Source organism: Lissotriton helveticus, chromosome 1_2 (assembly GCF_964261635.1).
Source record: "Lissotriton helveticus chromosome 1_2, aLisHel1.1, whole genome shotgun sequence".
Classification (NCBI taxonomy): Eukaryota; Metazoa; Chordata; class Amphibia; order Caudata; family Salamandridae; genus Lissotriton; species Lissotriton helveticus.
Window position 1 is genome coordinate 256,610,587 of NC_136058.1, and position 14,732 is coordinate 256,625,318.

The 14,732-nt window shown below is 44.3% G+C and overlaps 1 protein-coding gene across 1 annotated transcript in view; it reads left to right on the forward strand.

The window, feature by feature from the left end:
- Positions 1-10,966: 10,966 nt before the first annotated feature.
- The window catches only part of LOC144807844 (uncharacterized), a 351,402-nt gene continuing 347,636 nt past the window's right edge, over positions 10,967-14,732 (forward strand). The window contains exon 1 of the mRNA XM_078673481.1: positions 10,967-11,627. Within this exon, the coding sequence (XP_078529607.1) occupies positions 11,216-11,627 (412 nt within the window). The 5' untranslated portion in view covers positions 10,967-11,215. The remainder of the gene's footprint in view (positions 11,628-14,732) is intronic.

Sequence of the window (14,732 nt, forward strand, 5' to 3'; positions counted from 1 at the left end):
TCTCCTTAGGGTTTCTATAATGCCATATATAGTGACCATCTCACTAGATTATCCTTTAGTGCATTTGCTGTTTTAAAGTTGGTTCAGCTGTGTGTGGGGGTACGACTGACACAGTCAAAATCAAGAAAACTAATAAAATCACTTCCTTCGAACAGTGGGAAATGCATCCACCGCACAAGCTGCTTGGCAAATAAAGGATAGAAGGGTGGCTGTCCTATAACAGGGGCATACATTCTTACCAATACAACTGATCTGCCATGTTGTCTGCCTGTCAGCAGACCATATCCACCTTACACATCAAGAAACACTGTATGTAGGGAAACATCCTTTACAACGCAACTTTTACCACGCAGTGCTTTTACATCTCAACTTTTACAACGCAAACCATTACAACGCATTGGCTGGGGGGCGCTCTAGGATAGGGAATAGATTTAATTTACTATCCAACACCTTCCCTACTATCCACGGGGACTGGAGTTGGAATAGTAAATTAAACTATTCACAATCCAGCACTCCAAAGTGCTATGCGTTGTAATGGTATGCGTTGTAAAAACTGTGATGTAAAAGCATGCGTGGTAAAAGCATGCGTTGTAATGTCATACCTCCCTGTACGTACAGTCCATACAACAAAGGGCACCTTCATCCTCACCGAAACCACCATGCCTCTGGCAAAGGATGAAAAACCTATGGAATACACCTGCCTCCTGCATTTCAGCTGCCTCCCCGCCCCTTCTGCTACAGTCAAAAGGGACTCCTGTAGAAAGACCATATGTATTCCTCTATATTTGAAGCAGAAGTGTATTTTGTGTTGTTTTTTGATACAACTCATGCTTTAGACATTCCAGGTGATAGTTTTATGCCATTAAGTTGTGTCACATATTTGTTGTATAAACTGAAATCCTGCTGGTGTCACGGCCAACCACAACTGATGTATGTGTACACTTCATGCTGTTTCGAGTCAAAAGAACATCATTTGCCTCATCAATAAATGTAGATTTAAAAAAGCACAATAAGGCAAAACAGTTCTCAGAACAGCATTTCAAGCAATGCCTTATATATTAACAGCCACAGTGGCCCTGGCATTGGAATGCTGCCCATAAAGGCCAGGACCCACAGTATTGCTCAGAAGCCCACAACAAGCACCATCGAAGGTTAGGGTTACAAATGCCAAGGCTGGGTAATCTTGATGCCACATGAATATACAGCAAAAATCTCTCCGGGCAAGCTGGACGAAGAGATTCAGTACAGAGGGACTTTCACGACAAATGCAAAAATGCTGTGTGCTTTCTACATTAGAAACCGCAAAGCAGGGACAAAAAATACCGGGATTGGCACATGCAGTTCTACTTGCACAAAAAAGCATAATTTAACACAGAAGATAATCACAGCTTGATTGAGCCCTGAGCCAGTTTTAAAGATCCAATCTGCAACACTTTTGAAGAGTTCATTCCAAGAGACCCCCGCACTAAAACTCGGCATTTGAATCTTACAGTATTGAGACAGGAGCACTATTGCGTCATACTTATAATCTAACTTTGTGTGCTGTAAGAAGCATCAACACTAGGGGGCTCATTTATAAGCCCTTGCGTCACTTTTACGCCGCTGGTGCGTCACTTTTTGTGACGCACCAGCAGAGTAAAAAATGTGCCTTATTGCACCATATTTACAAAGTGACGCATCTAGATAGATGCGTCACTTTGTAAACCCCTGCGCCACATTATACCTGCCCCAGGTATAATGTATGCAAGGGGGGCGTTTTGACGCAAGAAAGCATCATAGAAGTGACGCAGTGAAATCTTTAAGATTTCACTGCGCCATTTCTTGGACGCTAATGCGTCAAAATCTTACGCCTGCCTCATGGCAGGCGTAAGACTGACGCAGGCACTAACAACATGGGACTTGCCCATGTGAAAGTACACATTGGTGGAGTTGCGTCACTTTTGTGACACACTCCAGCAATGCATCACTTTTGCCCTTACAGATACGTCAGAAATACTGACGTATCTGTAACTCCTTGCGCCATGATGCGTCATACATTAAATATGACGCATCATTGGTGTCGTAGGGAGAGCGCAGTGAAAAGTGACGCATCGCTGTTTTCACGCCGCGATGCGTCACGTTTCATAAAAGAGGCCCTATGGACTTCAGCCTTGGTTTGCCTGTGAATAGTAGACCGCAGGAAAAGAAAACTTCCTGGTTTTCCACATAGGATTTCCCCATCGCACCTCTACCATTGAGATTCAGAATAAAAACTGGATGGCCCTGAGGAAGGTGGGCAGTAATTCATTGAATCCACCAAAACGTACGTTGGCTAGATGTACTCCCGGCTGACAGCCTCACCATGGATAGTTAAAAAGGATCCCTACCATGTGTTGTATTAGCTCGTCTTTTTAAGCTTGGTGGTGAATGAAAGTTTGAATGTGTTCATGTGTGTTTGGTTTTGGTGAGGATGAAATGGAGTGAGAGGTGTGGTGTGATTTGATTTTTTCTCATAATTTTTTTCTGATATGATGAGTAAGTTCTACATTATTGAAAGCGTATTTACATGTATTGTATTTCTAATTATGAAATGTACTGATTTTATGTCCGTCAAGTTTTAATAATACATGTAAAAAAAAAATCACTTTATAAAAAAATTATGTTTAGAACTGTTAACAAAAAGCGTACTATGGAGTAAAAATATTACTTTGACTAAAAGAAAACTATATTTTGAATAAAATGCATATATGAATGTGATAGGCTCTGGTCTACATTAGAAAGGAAAGCTCACTAGAGCTTTTTCTAGCCGTAATGAAAGGATTATAGGTTGTGTGGGAGATTTTTGCTGTATATTCTTGTTGTTTCCCCTCTCCTCCCAGACCTAAAAGTATCTATAGGGGGCACCTTTTTATAGAATAATCTTGATGCCACCTCATGCCTTTTTAATCCACTATCAGACACTACCTACCTCTTTATTTGGTGTCAGGGTGTGAGTAACTCTTGTAATTAGGAGTAGATGAATCATGCAGAATTACCCAGAAATACTGCATGATTATGCAGAATTACATGATATCAGTAATTCTGTATTTAGTGCAATTTAGTGCAAAATTGCCCCTTTGTATCCAAAATGGATGCCAGGATACATTTCACACTAAGAAATAGAGCTAAATGCAACGGTGCACAGACATAATATCGACTCCAAAATATCGTTTGGACAGAATATCGAGTTTGAAATATCGTTTGGACAAAATATCGACAGGACAGAATATAGACAGCCAAAATATCGTTTTTAAGGTAAGTGAAGTAATATCGACTGTAAATAATATAGAAAGTGAAAATATCCAAGTATATAATCTAGATAGTAAAAAATATAGTTTTTTAAATAATATTTAATCATTTATAGTGTTTTTTATGTTATAATATGTGTGAAAAGTGTCATTTTATGTTATAATTATTTTTAATTAATGATTTTTTTTTAATTATTGTGTAATTTTATTCTGTAGCGGGTTGTGGGTTTATAGGGGAATAGGGTGGGAAGTAATTTAATTATAATTAATTAAATATGTAAATTTATTAATTGGTAGTAATAATTAATTAATTGGTAATTAAATAATATTTGTTAATTATTTAAAATGTAATTGGTAATTAATTTAATTTAATTGATTAATTGCTAATTATGTAAATTAAAATAATTTATTTCCTGTAGCGGGTTGTGGGTTTATAGGGGAATAGGGTGGGAAGTAATTTAATTATAATTAATTAAATATGTAAATGTATTAATTGGTAGTAATATTTAATTAATTGGTAATTAAATAATATTTGTTAATTATTTAAAATGTAATTGGTAATTAATTTAATTTAATTGATCAATTGCTAATTGTGTAAATTTAAATAATTTATTTCCTGTAGCGGGTTGTGGGTTTATAGGGGAATAGGGTGGGAAGTAATTTAATTATAATTAATTAAATATGTAAATTTAATCATTGGTAGTAATATTTAATTAATTGTTAATTAAAAAATATTTTTTAATTAATTAAAATGTAATTGGTAATTAATTTAATTTAATTGATTAATTGCTAATTATGTTAAATTAAAGGGGTATTTTTAGGGTTCAGGGTCAGTTTTTGGTTTTTGGGTAAAGGGGTATTTTTAGGGTTCAGGGTCAGTTTTTAGTTTTTGGGTAAAGGGGTATTTTTAGGGTTCAGGGACAGTTTTTAGTTTTTGGGTAAAGGGGTATTTTTAGGGTTCAGGGTCAGTTTTTAGTTTTAGGGTAAAGGGGTATTTTTAGGGTTCAGGGTCAGTTTTTAGTTTTTGGGTAAAGGGGTATTTTTAGGGTTCAGGGTCAGTTTTTAGTTTTTGGGTAAAGGGGTATTTTTAGGGTTCAGGGTCAGTTTTTAGTTTTTGGGTAAAGGGGTATTTTTAGGGTTCAGGGTCAGTTTTTAGTTTTTGGGTAAAGGGGTATTTTTAGGGTTCAGGGTCAGTTTTGGGGTAAAGGGTTTTTTTTAGGGTTCAGGGTCAGTTTTGGGTTTTTGGGGTACAGGGGTACAGTGTAAAAATAAAGTAAAATTTAATTTACATTAAATTAATTTAATGAAATTAAATTAAATTAAATTATATTAAATAAATTTTAAATAATTCAAATTAAAAAAAATATTATATACTTACCAATACTTACGTTGTAATGGTAGTGCGTTGTAAAAGTTGCGTTGTAACGTCATATATCCACTGTTGCACTCTTTGGAGTGGGAATAGTAATTTTAACCCCTACGCTATCCAACGCTTTCCCTACTGTTGCACCCTGGAGTGGGAATAGTAATTTTTACTCTTTTGTATTTGTACGTTAATAATATTGGCTATTATTTAATTAAATTTTGTTACTATATATATATATATGTTTTAAGAAATATGATTAAAAAAATATTATTTTTTTACTTTCATTAATTATTTAATTATTAAAAGTTATTTAAGTATTGTTAAGTATATTTTAGTAATGAATTTTTTATATTAATGTAATTAAACATTGTTTTTATTAAAGTCGATATTTTTTACAACTATATTTTTGTAAACGATATTTTTAACTCGATATTTTTGTACTTACCTGTTTGTAGATAGAAACTCGATATTTTGTCTCTCGATATTTTGTCAACGATATTTTTGTTGGTCGATATTCTGTCCCTCGATATTATTTCAGTGATCCAAATGCAACCGAGCATGATTAGCATGCATGAACAGAGGCTCACACTCACTTATTGTGCTCTTTTGTGGTAGGATGTTTCCCCTAAAATTACTGTCAATCGCTCAAGAAGATGCAATCTCTTTATTATTGGTATTTTTAAGTCAAAGGTTAATGCAGAAATACTAAAATTACTCCAATTAGTTCAGTACCAATAAAATTCCACCCAGACCTACTGATTATCTTACTCTTGTGAGTTGTTTTTCATCCCTGCTTTCTTCCTCTGTCACTGTTTTTCTGTCTTACTCTGACTCCTTTGTTTATCCTTTTGTGGTTTTCTGCCTCTCAGTGGCGGCTGGAACAGATCGGGGTGGCGAGATGTAAGGCGAGGTGTTTGGCGGAAAGCAGTGGCGTAACGGAACTTGAAGGGGCCCCCCTGCAATGTACATGGAGGGGACTTGCTCCGGATTTATTTAATAAGAAGCTGTCAGGCCAGAGTACTAAGGTGAGGGGGCCCCCTGCAGCTCGGGGGCCCCCCAGCACCGCGGGGGATGCGGGGGCCTGTGTTACGCGACTGGCAGTAAGGGGGTAAAGAAAAAAATTAATTTACCTCCTTGCCACATCTCTCCTCCGTCGTCGTCTCTCCATGTCTCTCCCGGCATAATAGGAAGCACCCAGGCTCCCTTAAGCCAATCACAATGCTGCAATGCAGCATTGTGATTGTTCTTAGCACTGTGGTTTGGCACACAGGAAGGGTGTGGGAGCCTAGGCATGTTTTCCATCCAGCCTGTAATGCAGCCTGGGCGTAGAACATGCAAAGTGTGCATGACTCTTTGGCCGGCCCAAGACGGCTAGCCAAACATTCATACGCATTTACAGAGTGCCCACCACTCCTCCTCCTGCTCCTTAGTGGAGGAGCTATCACTGCTGTCTCTTGCTCTGGATTAAAGTCTGTGTAGGAAAAATAAGTGCTGGCCTCAAAAATAAGCGCTGCCCTACTCCCCCCCTCCTCCGCCACTACAACCACTGGCTCAAATTAAGCACTGCTTTACACTTTGGGTTTGATTACGATGTTGGTTGGGGTTGCCTCCGACTGACACCGTTGCGATCTTTGGACTGATCGACATCCGTTCGGGCATCCTGTACCCACAATTACAATGCGACCGCACATGGTGGAGTCGCATACTCCCACTGCTTTTAGGAGGCTCTCCGACACTCATTGTAATAAGGGCTGAGGCCCTAAGTAGTGATGCTCTAATGCTTCTCATTTAGTATTCAGTTCTTTGCTTCATATATGGCCAACCGCCAAAGGCTAAACGTCTGAGTGGAAACACTAGCAATTCTAACCTTTGGGAGTAGGTTTCACACACATTTGTAAGTGTAACGTAACATAACCAGTAAAAGGCGAGATTTATTGGATGTCCTTCGTTTATATTTGTTCATCAGTTGTTGTAACCAAATAGCATACGTGATTGCAGTGTACAGTTCTTCGACGTTTCCACCGCTTTTCACAACTGGTCGTTGTACACTTGTTTCATGTGATTTTCATACTTTGCCGCTCCCTACAGGTGCAAAGACTACAGTTCTTTAGTAATTGCATATGCTAATGCATGATAGCTTTACCGTCGATGGCTATTATTATGCCTGTATGCCTCTGTGCTGCTGGTTTCCTTAAAGATGAATAAAAAAAACAGTTACAAAAACCCCAAAAAAACAAGCGGGTTGTTTGTTTACCAGCCACTTATAAGGCAGAGTCTGACAGTATTTTCCTCAAACTGCCACAAGCTGGGTCCTGGCTCTGCACTGCAGGGCTCCGCCGCAGCGCCGGCACAGAAGGTGTAACCCCGCGCGCTGCCGGTGCGCGGTTCCGCCTCGCCCTGGGTGTGAACTCCGGGGACCGCTGGTGAAGAGGGCTTCTCGGCAGAGCATCTGCCGTGTCACCCAAAGACTGAGCCGATCCGTACTCACAGCAGCTGATGCATTCTCGCGACAAAGCAGAAGGCAATCCAAGGGCTGGAAAACCAGTTTTTCTGGCAGTTGGTGTGAAGTTTTCCGGTGCTTGCTCACCCGGCGGTAGAGGGTGGGGATTTGTCTCCTGTGAGCGCTCTCTGCGCCGGGGCTGCCCTTCATTCCCCGTGCAGTCAGCTCTATAAATTTGATGAGGCTGCGTCTTCAGAGAGGCCCGTTCGTGCTTCGGCGCGTCTCCACGGACGGCTACCCCTGGGTTGAGTCAGGCTGGAGGACGGAAGGGAGCGCAGCATCTCATAGCGCCCTATAAGTACTAATGCCGTGAATGGATGGAGAGGGGATGGACGGTTCTTGACTGTTCCCTTGCTGGGTTAAGCTGGTGCTCAGAGTGATCGGCATGCGGATAATGTTTTGTATGGCTAAAACTGCGGGTGCTAGTGGCCCTCCAGCACGTGGACAACTCCTGCCTGACCCTCAGCACGTGGACCGCTCCTGCCTGACATCCACAACGTGGACAGCTCCTGGTTTAGATTCAGCGCCTAGAAAGCTTCTGCCTGGCCTTCTGCACTGGGCAGTTCCAGCCTGACCCTTAGCATGTGGAAGACTACTGCCTGACGTTCAGCACTGGACAGCTGCTGCTTTACCATCAGCGCGTGGACAGGTCCTGTCTGACCTTCAGCACTGGACAGCTCCTGCTTTACCATTAACACGTGGACAGGTCCTGTCTAACCTTCAGCACTGGACAGCTCCTGACTGAACCATAGCAGTGGGACTTCTGCCTGACCTTCAGCACTGGACAGCTCCTGTCTGATCTTCAGCACTGGACAGTTCCTGCCTGACCTTCAGCACTGGACAGCTCCTGACTGAACCATAGCAGTGGGACTTCTGCCAGACCTTCAGCACTGGACAGCTCCTGCCTGACCTTCAGCACTGGACAGCTCCTGACGGAACCTTAGCAGTGGGACTTCTGCCCGACCTTCATCACTGGACAGCTCCTGTCTGACCCTCAGCAGTTGAACAGCTCCTGCCTGACCCTTTTGCACGTGGAAGGCTACTGCCTGATCTTCAGCACCTGGGGAGCTCCCGCCTGACCTCCAGGAGCTGGATATATTATTTTCAAACAAAAGGAAGGTGGGCACACACGCCCTCACATCTCCAGCACCCTGAAAGGTCCTGCCTGACTTCCAGGCCCTAGAGGACCCCTTCCTGACCTTCCTACCCTGAGCAGCTCCCATCTGGCATAACGGCATGAGCTGCCGACATCAGAGCTGGGGATCCAGGCTCGAGTCTCAGCGTGAGGTCAACCTCCTGTGATTCTGGTCAAATCACTCAATCTCCCCATGTCTAAGCACAGCGCCTGGATACCCTCAAGGGTGTTATCGCCGCTGAGCTCTACAAATGCGAGTATTTATGTATTTATCTAATTCCAAAACCTGGAAAGTTCTTTCCTGACCTTCTGCAGCCAGACAGCTCCGGCCTTTCTCTCCAGTATCATAACATCTCGAGCCGGACCTAAATCCACTGGGCGTCTCTGCCTGACTTTCAGTACCTGGGCAGCTCTTACCTAATCTGGACAGCTCCTATCGGGCGCTCGGCCCTGAGATTCTGCCTGAGCTCCAGCACCTGGACAGCTCCTGGTTGACCTCTAGCTCTTTGAAAGCTCCCGTCAGACCTCCAGGACCTCGAAAGTTGCTGCTTGACATGCAGCGTCTGGATTACTCCTGCCTGACCTTCAGCACCTGGATAGCTCCTGCCTGACCTTCAGCACCTGGACAGCTCCTGCCTGATCTTCAGCACCTGGACAGCTCCTGCCTGACCTTCAGCACCTGGACAGCTCCTGCCTGACCTCCAGCACCTGAACAGCTCCTGCCTGACCTCCAGCACCTCGAAAGTTACTGCCTGATCTCCAGCAACTGGACAGCTCCTGCCTGACCACCAGCACTTGAAAGTTACTGACTGATCTTCAGCACCTGGAAACCGACACGTAACTCTACTGGATTTGTCTGGTGAATGAGGAGCTGCCAGGAGCTGGGCAGCTTTCTGCCCGTACCCGGTTCAAAAGCACGAACTGCTGCCAGGGTCTGGGCAGGTCGCTATCTCTGCTTGAAGCAAGGACGGAGTGGGCTCAGTACCTGGGCAGCACTCTGCTTGTTCTCAGCTAAAGAACACACTATTTTCTGTAGCTATCCTGCTATTTGTCTGCTTTTGGCTCAAGGACGGAGTGTGTAAAAATCTGTACAGCACGCTGCATTCGTCTCAAAAACAGAGGGGGTTGGTTCAGTGCCGGGGCAGCTCTGCCTGTAGTCGGTTCAAGGGCAGGGTGCTTGTGTTCAGACTGTGTGCAGCTCTTTGTCTGTACTCGCTCCAAGACGGAGGGTGTGCAGAATCCGTGCGCCTGTGGAGTGCGTTCAGTGCCAGGCCAGCACTCTGCCTGCTCGGGTCAAGGGCGGAGAGCGCTCAGTACCTGTTCTGCTCTCTGTCTGTGTGTCCGCTCAAGTACGGAGTGCGCTCAGTATCTGTTCAGCTCTCTGCCTGTGTTCCGCTCAAGCACGGAGTGCGTTTAGTACCTGTTCAGTTCTCTGCCTGTACTCGGGTCAAGGACGGACTGCGTTCATTACCTGCTCTGCTCTCTGCCTGTACTCCGCTCAAGGACGGAGTGTGTGCAGAGTCTGGGTAACACCCTGCCTGTATTCGCCTCGAGATCGGAGTGGGTTCAGTGCCGGGGCTCCTCTCTGCCTGTACTGGGTTCAAGGACGGAGTGGGTGCGTTCAGTACCTGGGAAGTTGTGTGCTTGTACCCAGCTCAAGGACGCAGTGTGTTCAGAGCCTCGACAGCTCTCTGTCTGTACTCGGCGCAAGGACGGAGCGTGTTGGGAGTCGGGGAAGCGCCTTGACTGTGTGCAGATAGAGAGAGCTGGGGGTATTCAACATACAGACAGCTCCCTTCCTGGAATCACCTTAAAAGGAGTCGATTCAGCACTCGGATGCGGATTGAAGAATGCCGATTCCCTCCTCGGACAGCTCAGCTCGGTAGTCGTGAGTGACTGAGACCCCCGCGGTGTGGTCTGTCCGGCCCCGTCCACTGCTGTGAGTGACACCAGCTGCACGCCCAGTGCGAGCCCCGTGGATACAATCTACGCTTCTGAGGATCCCTCTCCACGCCCGGGAGTTCCCTGCTGGGAGGAGGCAGTGCGGTGCCAATCACACAGCTCCCAGACAGCTCGCACAGCTCGGTACCGAAGCTACCAGAGGGAGGCGTAATGACCCGCGGGAGACGGAGAGGAACCGGCCGGCAGTGCCAAGGACAGCACGGGGACTGCTCGGTGCTGCGTGGGCAGGGACTTTAGAGCCCGGACAAGCCTCGTCGGCGGCATCAACAGGTGGGTGAGCGCTGCTCGGCAGCAGCCGGCGTCAGACCAGCGTCCGCGGGCTTCTAGGGGCGCTTTCAAGATGCGTTTCCAAGCTGAGCATGGACTTACCATTTAAAGAGGAGCCTAGCTGCGTCCCCTCTCAGTTATATTGGTCCAAGCCGTCGGGAGGAGGCTCCACAGAAGAAAGCCCGCCAAAAATGACGGCCTCTGGAAAGACACCGGTTGCTGAAGGGAACATGGACGTCGCCAGCCGGGGCTTTCGGTCGCAGCAGCGCAGACGGTGACCTTTGTCGTGCAATAGTTGGGGCCAACCGGACTTTGTTGTTGATTTCTTTCTGCTGAGAAAATTCAGGACATTTAAGTCTTAATTAAAGGAGAATTTTATTATGGAAGCGGATACTGAAGGCAAGATTAGTGTTCGGGGTGAGACCTGTGTCTGTGGAGATATCTGATAAATCGAACTATCTCGGGAGGGAAAATGATGCGTCCAGGGTCTATAGGCTGGGCCCTGAACTTTATGCAACAATATAAAGGAAAAGTAAATTTTTGATGCTGACAAAAGCAGAGTCCCTGAAACTGCGACTCGGAGGGGAATATTTTTGTTTTGCTTTGCAGCCTACATTTGGTTGTTCCAAAGTCTGTTTACGCTACGCCTTGTCTGTGTTCTAGTACCACCAGGTTCTCGTTAGCCTTTCTCCACGCAGGACCGAAGACTCATCCTCATTATGATCATATGCAACATCAGTGCCATCAAAGATTGGGGTTCATTCCTCTCCCAGCTGCTCCCAGGCATCAATAAGACCCTCAACCTAGTACACCAGGGCATCACCACGGTGGAGGCCACCACCAGCAGCGTGGTGAGCGTGCTGCAAGACCCCGAGCCCACCAGCATCATCGCCAGCAGCGAGCCCCCCATGAACTCCACCAACTTCACCACCAGCCTGGACCACCTCTTCCAGTACTCGTACTCCGAGTCTGAGGATGAGCAGCTCTACAAGGACTACAAGCCGCCCCCCAAGGAGCCCGTCCCTCTGCCCAAGGCAGTGCTGTACCTCCTGATGGCCGCTCTGGTCATGGTGGCCGTGGCGTACGCCATAGTGGGGCATCTCGTCAAGGACTTGGTCTACGAATTCATAGGTAAGTCACCTTTAGCACTACACGGTGTTGCACCTGGAGGGATGCTAGTCAGAGTCCAGAGATGATGTCTGGATCCAAGCATTCTAGTGCTTTGCAAACTATGAACATAATTTACCAGTGTGTGAATGTCAATAATTCAGAAACTATTGTGAAGTCTAAATGTTTGAGTAACTAAATAGATTACCTCACTGAAGATAATCTAAAGGTTAAGGGGCAAATATATTATCAGAGATTCAATCTAGAATTAGAACAAATTCTCACCATTTTGTCAAAGTAGAGAAGAAATTGAGAACTAGGACGTCTTCCATCACTACTACACTACTCTTCTTCCTCGAGAGCTTAGTCTGTACAAGTTAATGACTTATAAACATTTTATATATATAATATTTTAAGTTTGAAAGACATTTTCAAAAAATATATCTGCTATAGTTTCCTAAACAGTTGCTGGCTTCCTTATCTTTAGTAACTAGTAGTGTTTTCTACTTACCCAAAGAAACTCATGGTAATGGTTGACATTTTTTTAAACACCATCGTTATATTTATTCCATAATATATGTTTATTTCAGATGACGGCCTTAAAACAAATACATAATTACAGCATTCAATATGCAGAGCTGATATACAACCATTAAAGATTATAAAACGACAACAATAAACAATATGTGTAAAGGTGCTCTCAAAACTTATCGGCTAATCTCTTAATAGACGTTCACCAGCAACTGAGTATGAAGAGTAAACCTCTTTATTTTTTAACTGCTTTTAACCTTTAACCTTGTTATGAGTTTTAAACCACACACATGTTTTAAAGTTTGTACTGAGCGTACACCGAATACTGAGAGCAGTGCAATCAAAATCGAATCGATTAGGCAGAATGAGTACAAAAACATTTCGATGAAGTTAAGTGATGCTAACATCACTGTGAATAACGAGGGCATATTATCAAGGACAGGCGATACATTATCGCCACTTTTATCGGCAGGAAACTGCTGATAAAGCGGCGATAATGGCCTTGATAATATGCTCTATGAATTCCAATCGAAGTCCATGTTAGATGTCTTCACATCTAACATGGGCTTCGATTGGAATTCATAGAGCATATTATCAAGGCCATTATCGCCGTTTTAGCGGCAGTTTCCTGCCGATAAAAGAGGCGATAATGTATCGCCTGTCCTTGATAATATGCCCCTCTATTACAGAAATAAACGAAAAATAAGCATATTAGCATCATTAGAGACATCCAGTCTTACATTTCATGAGACTGAGCGACTACAGGACACAGCATGGGGCAATGAATCAGTCCACTTCAGCCATTGGCTAACTTCACTGTGAGTGACAGCACTCTTCCCTTTCCCAAGGAACACATTCCTGCGCAAAATAGTTCTTCCGCGCTCGGAGCTACGATAGTAATGTGTGTTCTTTGAGACCAACAAATTCTATTGCTGTTAGCCAATGTTTTTTTATATTGGCGAGGATATCGTAGCTTCCCCAACAACAACGTTTTATAAAAAAACACAAGCATTGATAAAGCCAAGGCAACCACGCCAGACCGATTGGCCTTGCCGGTGCTTGATTTGTATGCAAACATCAGGCATCCAGCTTTCTTTCAAAGAGCCCATAAAGGAGAACTGCTCTTTGTGTCTCTAGTGCTTACACACCTCTCTCCCATTTACAGCCACAGGTGCACTTACAAACAGAACTGTCAAAAGCCGAATGAGATTCAGAGTTTTAGTGCTCCAGTTTTCCTTTGCCGATTGGCCCAGCTGGGCTGCGGATCTCTGTTGACTTTGCCGAGGTTGAAAATGTAATTTCAGCGCACACAATTCATTTTAAACATCCGAGAACGAAGGATCCGCTACACTCCCGAAGCAACACTGAAATCAGGTCTCACTGAGCCGATTGTAACTGAGAAGCATCAGAACAGAGCTCCGCGAGAAACACGAAACACGTCGGCGATTCGTATTCACGAATCCTTCACGTGTTTCTCGTGGGGCATTGTTTTTTGTACTTCTCGGTTGACTCGATTCATTTTACACCGTTGTTTCTGAAAATATCAACCCATCTCTTTATGGAGGTGCCCTTTAAATGCAGACATTTAAAGACCTCGTGTCCCAAAAATGACCCTCCCGGAACCCTTCCTGTACTTCGGATACTCTTTGTAGGGTTCCTTTAAAAGCTGGGGTACGCCCTCCTCCCGCATTCCTGGATAGGATGAAATATATCCCCACCTTCTTCATTAATGCACACACAGGGGATAAATAGGTCACTGGGACAGCACGCCCGCTGAATGCGTCTGATGTTAATTTATAATGTTGTGGCAGTGGGCGTGCAAACCACTTGTACAATTCCAAGCTAGTCACAGGCACCCAGAACCTCACGCCTCTTCCTACAACTTTGCCCGCTCTCTTTCTGTGAGCCCACCCCTCACCTGAGGGCCAACCTCACTCTCTTCCATCAACTTCCTTTAAAAAAAGGAAATAATAGCAATGATAATACTATAATTCTTGCAATTATTAGTGACGGTACCAGAGCTAACAACCTCAGCAATAACACAGCAACAATGATTACACTAGTAGCAGTGGTCAGGGGAGGGTTAATAGTAGCGCTACTAGTGGTAGTAGCAGCACCGCAGTACTAGTAATATTTGAAGTAGTGTTAGTAGAATCAGCAGAAGTAGCAGCGCCAATGGTTGTGGTAGAGCACTTTTAGTGGTAGCAGCAGTAGCCACAGCAGCAGCACGGGCAGTTGTAGTGATATCGGTAGTAGCCGCAGTAGGAGTGGTAGTAAGATTAGTCCTACTAGTGGTAATAGTACTAGAAGCAGTGGTATCTGTAGATTAACAAAAGGAGTAGTAGTATTGGAAGAAGCAGTAATAACAGTAGCAGTAGTAGTTGTAGTACCAGCAGCATTAATAGTAGTGTTCATAGCAGCAGTGTTTGCTCGTGCTCTTATCTGCCATTTTGCTCTTGCACCCTTTGGCCCACTCTTGGCCATGTTTGCTCATTATAATATCTTCTTGGTCCTACTGCATCTTCATTACTCCTTCTTGTGTTTCCAGCCACCCTACAGTTATAATTCCCTCCCCCCTCACTACATTATTATTATTAT